General features: G+C 42.3%; 1 protein-coding gene across 1 annotated transcript in view; it reads right to left on the reverse strand.

Annotated features, from left to right (window-relative positions):
• The window catches only part of c2cd2l (c2cd2 like), a 58,182-nt gene extending 52,561 nt beyond the window's left edge, over window positions 1-5,621 (reverse strand). Inside the window, exon 1 of the mRNA XM_020512487.2 lies at window positions 5,535-5,621. Within this exon, the coding sequence (XP_020368076.2) occupies window positions 5,535-5,621 (87 nt within the window). The remainder of the gene's footprint in view (window positions 1-5,534) is intronic.
• Between the last annotated feature and the right edge of the window lie 2,321 nt (window positions 5,622-7,942).

Consider the following 7,942-nt stretch of genomic DNA (forward strand, 5'->3'; position numbering starts at 1 on the left):
TTAATCCCTCTTTGAGGAACAGTCTGTGAACAATGGTAGTGGAGGGTTGCTTTTCAGACTGGAGCCCTGTGTACCAGCGGTGTGCCACAAGGATTGGTGCTGGGTCCATTGCTTTTTGTCATTTATATAAATGATTTAGATGTGAATATAGGAGATATGGTTATGAAGTTTGCAGATGACAATAAAATTGGAGGTGTGGTGGACAGTGAAGAAGATTACCTTAGAGTACAATGGGACCTTGATCAGATGGGCCAATGGACTGGCGAGTAGCAGATGGAGTTTAATTTAGATAAATGTGAGGTGCTGCATTTTGGAAAGGCAAATCAGGGCAGGACTTATACACTTATTGTTAAGGTCCTGGGGAGTGTTGCTGAACAAAGAGACCTTGCGTGCAGGTTCATAGTCCCTTGAAAGTGAAGTCACAGGTAGGTAGGATAGTGGAGAAGGCGTTTGATATGCTTGCCTTTATTGGTCAGTGCATTGAGTATAGGAGTTGGGAGGTCATGTTGCGGCTATACAGGACACTGATTAGTCCACTTTTGGAGTATTGTGTGCAGTTCCGGTCTCCTTCCTATAGAAAGGATGTTGGGAAACTTGAAAAGATTCTGAAAAGATTTGCAAGGATGTTGCCAGTGTTGGAGCATTTGAGTTATAGGGAGAGGCTGAATAGGCTGGGGCTATTTTCTCTGGAGTGTTAGAGGCTGAGGGGTGACCTTATAGAGGTTCATAAAATAATGAAGGGATGGATAGTGTGAATAGGCAAGGTCTTTTCCACAGGGTGGGGGAGTCCAAAACTAGAGGGCATAAGTTAAAGGTGACAGGGGAAAGATATAAAAGGGACCGAAGGGGCAACATTTTCATGTAGAGTCGGTTACGTGTATGGAATGAGCTGCCACAGGAAGTGCTGGAGGCTGATGGATGGGTATATGAACAGCAAGGGTTTAGAGGGATATGGACCAAATGCTGGCAAATAGGACCAGATTAATTTGATACCTAGTTGGCATGGACGAGTTGGACTGAAGGTCTGTTTCTGTGCTGTACATCTCTATGACTCTAATCTGCACCATCCTGGTATGAGTTACAAATCTTAGGTACGAAAATAGATTAGTTACAAAAATAGAGAAATAAAGAGAAAAGCTAAAAGTTCTATGTTACATTTCTTCATAGTGTAAGTTAGGAAACTAAAGTAATATAGTTAAAAGATAAAAGTTAAAAGATCATCAACTCATAGCAAATTTGCCTCTGTGCATGTCATTTATTCATTAACAGGATGAGGGCATCACTGGCTAGGCAGCATTTATTGCCCATCCCTAATTGCCCAGAGGGCAGTTCAGAGTGAACTGCACTGCTGTGGCTTTGGAGTCACATGTAGGCCAGACCAGGTAAGGATGGCAGTTTCCTTCCCTGAAGGACGTTAGTGAACCAGGTGGGTTTTTCCCAATATTCAACAATGGATTCATGGTCATCATGAGGCACTTAATTCCAGATATGTTACTGAATTCAAATTCCACCAGCTGCTGTGGCGGGATTCGAACCAGAATGTTATCCAGGTCTCTAGATTAACAGTCCAGCGATAATACCACTAGGCCATTGTCTCCCCTGGTGAGATGGTTAGTAGGCTGGGGGGAGGTGGGCAGACATAGGTGTTACCCAGCCCTGGCCCAATGGTCATCCTACATGTTACTCCAAAGGACACCCAATGTTGGGCGACTATCATTTTAACATCTGCCAAAAGGTTAAAAAGAAAAGCTTGTGTTAGTAGTTGTACATGATCCACAGACTTTAGCAATTAGGCTTCAATTTTAGGATTAGAGTTAAAGACTTAAAGCAGGCTTTTTGACCCGGTTTTAAATTTTAAAGGCAGAGCTGTAACCAGGAATGCATATTTCTTTAAAAATCACAAATATATTGATGCCTTTTAGCTGCCATCACAGAGATTTTACTCACTCCGCTGCAGCATCAGAAATAGAATGAGTCACCATTATTATTATAGAAATTTAAAAATCAACTCTAAAGTTGACAGCCCAGAGTTTTGACAGCCCAGTTCAGCTAGGCAAAAGCTGCTGTACATGGGGTTGTAACTGTTCTCTGAGGATGTTATCAATAAACGAGGTGGATAAAGACTGCAGCTTTGAACTTCCAGGCATAGGGAAAAATTACATGGATTACTGGTTAGTCTCTGGATATTTATGTTGGTGTCAGACATTAGCTGCTCACGAAGCTACTGGAGTTTCATACCATCTGCACAACACTTTCAGTTATAACTTCGATGGTACTTGATACTTTTGGAGCATCACAAGAGTTTAGGGTTCCTATGTGAGGTGATGGGATGAGCTGGGAAAGGTCCAGTCCCACTAGAAATGCAATTCGAAGAGGTCCTATTACTTCTTTTTGTTTTAAAAAGTGCTGCAATAATCACAAGATAATTGTACGCTCATTCCAGTTGAAATCTTGTCCGTTCTCTGGCCTTGTAAATCAGGGGCTGAGCTTGTAAAATGGATGTCCCGGAGATTGTGGATATCAGCGAGTGATGGGATCTTGCTGTGTAGGACATTTGCTTAATCTTCATTATCTGTGTTATCATTGTATTGCCTCATTATGTTAAGGCAAAGTGGGGGGAAAAGAGCATTTCAGCACGTTGACCTCGAGTTCTGCAATCTTATAACCATTTCGAATGTGGTTTCCTCTGCTCCATTCTTTATATTGGTGTTCCAAAGGACAGAATAGAATCCCCACTGTGTGGAAATAGGCCATTGAGCCCAACAAGTCCACACCAACCCTCCAAAGAGCATCCCACCCAGATCTATCCCCCTACTCTGTCCCTGTAACCCTGCATTTCCCATGGCTAATGCACCTAACCTACACATGCCTGGACACTGTGGGTAATTTAACACAGTCGCCCGAGGCTGGAATCATATCAGGGTACCTGGCACTGTGAGGCAGCAGTGCTAACCACTGAGCCACTGTGCTGCCCCCTGTAGCTGGGAATGCAAAGCTAATCGGTTGATGGTTTCGTGCTATTATCGTAAAACTCTAAATCCAAAGATCCACATAATGGTCTGGGAATCCTGTTTTGAATTCCAGCATGGCAGATGGTGAAATTTGGAATCCAAGTCTGAAATTAAGAGTCTAATGATAGCCATTGTCGATTGTTGGAAAAATCTACCTGGTTCACTAATGTCCTTTCACTAATCCTTACCTAGTCTGGTCTACATGTGACTCCAGACCCACAGCAATGTGGGTGACTCTTAACTGCCCCCTGAAATGACCTAGCAAGCCACCCAGTTGTAACAGTTGCTAGAACGTCTCAAATAGGGAATGGCCTACATCACGTAGACTGTAGAGATTCAAAAAGGCAGCTCACCACCACCGACTCAAGCAGCATCTGGGGACAGGCAATGAACGTTGGTCTAACCAGCGATGCTCACGTCATGAATAAATAAAAATAAAAATTGACTCTTCTATCGGAGGCCAGCTACATCGTGCATCTCGAGTACAAGGTCTAAAGACCTTTTTAGGCCTGTCATACGTTTCCACTGCTTGATTTATCACCATATTATTTCTGTTACTGTCCTTAAATGTTTTATACTTTGACAGGCAGCTGGTACTTTCCTTATGGTAAAGGTTGCTGGGGGTTCAATGGGGTGACAGTGGTCTTTGAATGGCATATGAGTATTTGTATGGGGCCTTTGGGAGTGCATCAGTATTTGTCAGGAGTCACTTGCAATAAGAAAGTCAGAAACCTCTCAGTTCCACCACAATATACAGTATCCACATGTTCTAAAAGGTATTGGAATGGCATTACATTGCTGGTCACAGCTCTGGGATTATAGGCTTATCAGAGCAATTAGGAAGGAAGAACTTGCAAAAATATAACATTGAATCACATTCTAGAGATAATTCAAAATATTCTTTTAAACTGAGATCTCAGTTTTGAAGTGCAGATATTATTATCTATGGTGAAAGAATAGCCAATTTAGAGTCATAGTCATAGAGTTATATAGCACAGAAATAGACCCTTTGGTCCAACTTGTCCATGCTAACCAGATACCCTATACAAATCTAGTGCCATTTACCAGCAGTTGGCCCACATCTCTCTAAACCCTTCCTATTCATATACCCATACAGATGCCTTTAAATGTTGTAAGCATCCCAGACTCCACTACTTCCTCAGGCAGCTCATTCCATACACACACTACCATCTGCATGAAAAAATTGTCCCTTAGGTCCCTTTTAAATCGTTCCCCTCTCACCTTAAACCTATGCCCTCTCATTTTTGACTCCCCCACCCTGGGGAAAAGACCTTCTATATTTACCCTATCCATGCCTGTAATGATTTTATAAAGGTCACTCCTCAGCTTCCACCCTCCAGGGAAAATAGCCCCAGCCTATTCAGTTCGCCCTATAGCTCAAACGCTCCAACCAAAATTGCACACAATACTCCAAAAGTGGCCTAACCAATGTCCTATACAGCCGCAATATGACCTCCCAACTCCTATGCTCAATGCACTGAACAATAAAGGCAAGCATACCAAACGCCTTCTTCACTATCCTATCTACCTGAGACTCCACTTTCAAGGAACTATGAACCTGCACTTCAAGATCGCTTTGTTCAGCAACACTCCCCAGGACCTTACCATTGAATGTATAAGTCTTGCCCCGATTTGCCTTTCCAAAATGCAGCACCTCACATTCATCTAAATTAAACTCCGTCCGCCATTCCTTGGCCCCTTGGCCTGTCTGATCAAGATCCCGTTGTACTCTGAGTTTGATCAGAATTACAAAGATGTTGCCAGGGTTGGAGGGTTTGAGCTATAGGAAGAGGCTGAATAGGCTGGGGTTATTTTTCCCTGGAGCTTTGGAGGCTGAGGGATGACCTTATAGAGGTTGGGCTGAAGAGTCTGTTTCCGAGCTGTACAACTCTCTGACTCTATGAGTTAGTGACCCACGCAGACTGGGACAAAACATCATTAAATTTGAGAGCTGATTCCATTTGACTGCATCATTTTCTGTGTTAAATCTTGGGAAGGCATTTGTGAAGAAACATGGAATATTGAGTTTAAAAGAGCTAAAGGTAGTCTCATCAATGGGTTTAACATTATTTTTAAAATATCAATAGGATAAATGCAGGGAAATTATTTCCTTCAATGAAGGAAATGAAGAACAAAGGCTATATGACAATTTTCAAAATAGAGCTAAACAACTCAATAGCAAAATCAGGGATCACTTTCACACCAAGAGAAATGGAAACATGGAATTCTCCCCCTCAATAAATCATGGGGTAAAATTGTGATTGACAGATTATTTTGTTAGACAAAGATACTAAAGGATATGGAACCAAAGTGGGCAAATAGAAATGAAATTCAGAACAGCAATAATTTAATCAAATGGTGGAACAGACTTGAACTGAATGGTCCACTTCCATCTTCCTAACAGTCTCAAAGGGCTGAATGGCTACTCCTGTTCCCATGTCTGTTGAAGTGACAAATCGGTGACATAGTCCTGGTGCATGGTTGCTAGCAACATCATCGAACCAGGTCTATTTTCAAAGCCCAGTTACTTGTACAGAAAATGCCTTTGTCCACAGAAAGTGCTCGCTTGGCGTTGTCTGTATTCGCCATCAGTCATGTCGATCCCACCAAGCCCTACATTGTATCCTTAGCCTCAGTTGTGTGCATGCAGCAACACCAATGCAAGCCAAGAATGCCTGTTGGTAGGGAGAGGAGGCTAACTCTTTAAATTCACTAAAGCAAACATCAAAAAAAAGGCAAGCTTTTCTATTGCAGATGCCAGTGCCTCAGCTCAATTTACAGATCCAGCATGCTAGCCTCAAAAAGCAAGACAGCTCAGTCCTTGGAGGTTGGCCTCTCTCTCTGGCATGCTGCTGGCTTCATTTCCAGTCCATTGCTCGTACAGCTAAAAAGATTAATTTCTGCCAACAGTTTCCACACACGTGCATTAAAAATCTGCATTGCTTGTAAGTTCAGTCAGAGGATACTATGCAGCACTGGAAGTGGCCTTTCAGCCCACTGTACATATGCCAGCACTCTGAAAGTGTTATTCAGTTAGTTCCAAGCCCAGCCAATTCAAACATTATACTCATAATTATATCAGCAAATACTTAAGACTTGTAGCACTTTTTGAAGAAGTATGGGGCATTGTCATGGTGCCTCAACTAAATCTTTTCCTCAACCAGCATCAAAGGCTACTTGAAGTTATATAGTGCCTGAATGGAGTTAAAACATCCACCCCGCTTTATTAGAGCAGTACAGTTTGGAATCTGCCACCGGACCACATTTTGAAAGGAGATTGTAAGGTAGATGGCAAAAGAAGTGGATCAAAAGAGTAGGTTCAAAGAAGGGTCTTAAAAGGAGAAACGTGGAGAGATTTTGGGAGAAAATTCTAGAACTCAGACCCGAGACAGCTCCATCAATGAAGGAACAAACTTCACCAACTTTAAGAGGCACATTGATGGTCCTATCTCTTGCCCATGGATTGTACAAATATTAGGTGAAGCCATACAGCACAGAAACAGATCGTTTGGTTCAACCAGTCCATGCTGAACATAATCCCAAACTAAACTGGTCCCACCTGGTCTATATCCCTCCAAGCCTTTCTGATTCATGTACATGTCTAAGTATCTGTTAAATGTTGAAACTGTGCCTGCATCCACCACTTCCTCTGGCAGTTCATTCCACAGGCAAACCACCTCGTGTGTTAACAATTTGCTCCTCATGTCTTTTTCATAAATCTCTCTCCTTTCACCTTAAATTATGCTCGCTAGTCTTGAAATCACCCACCCTAGAGAAAAGACACCTACCACTTACACCATCTATGCCCCTTCTGATTTTATAAACTTTTATAAGCTCACCTCTCAACCTCCTACGCTCCAGTGGAAAAAGTCCCAGCATATCCAGCCTTTCGTTATAACTTAAGCCATGTTTGTATTTGACTGTTCAATTGCCGCCTGATCAAAATAGAACATGAACTTTGATATGAAGAGTACTAAATACATTATAAAAAAGCTCCAAATAGATTGACAGTAGTGAGGAATTGGGGTGGGGGGGGAGCACATTGGGCTGGATCTGATTCAACTCACCCATGTAAATGTAGCAGGGGCCCTCTTGTGGTGCAGTGGTAGTGGCCCTACCCCTGGACTGGGAGGCCAGTGTTCACATCTCACCTGGTCCAGTGGTGTGTAATAACATCTCTGAACAGGTTGATTAGAAATACCTAAATGCATTTACCAACAGAAGTCATTTGTTGCAATATGGAGGGTGAACACTAATGGAACTCCCCCCTCACGTATGTGGAATGAACTGCCAGAGGAAGTGGTAGTTGCAGGTACAGTTACAACATTTATAACATATTTGGATAGGAACATGAATAGGAAAGATTGAGAGGAATATGAGCCAAATGCAGGCAAGTGGAACTAGTTTAGTTTGGGAAACTTGGTTGGCATGTATGCGTTGGACTGAAGGGTCTGTTTCCATGCTCTATGACTCTATGACATTACCTCTTAGACCAGAATCACTGGGTGAATCATGGACCTGACGTGGTGAAATCAGAATAACTCAGCAACTGATGTACAAAACTGAATCTCAAGACAGCTGGTGACGTGTGATTTTACACACAAATACTTTCCTTGGAAATAGGTTTATCCACAGAATACAGCAATATTCCTACCTACTTTGTCCTAACAGTCTCTCTTTCATACATGCTCTGAGTACTTAACTAACCAATGTCCTTCATTGGTGTGTCTTAATAACAATCAATATACCATTAAGATGTAATGATCTGTAATAGAATAGTGGAAGGATCCATGATAGGAGGAGGACATGCCTGTTCTTTGAGAGAGTTATCCAATTAATTCCACTGCCTTTACTCTTCCCCATGGCTAATGTTTCCTGTCAGCTGTGTGACCATTCAGTAACCCAGGAGG

This window comes from Rhincodon typus, chromosome 32, assembly GCF_021869965.1.
Source record: "Rhincodon typus isolate 14 chromosome 32, sRhiTyp1.1, whole genome shotgun sequence".
Lineage (NCBI taxonomy): Eukaryota > Metazoa > Chordata > Chondrichthyes > Orectolobiformes > Rhincodontidae > Rhincodon > Rhincodon typus.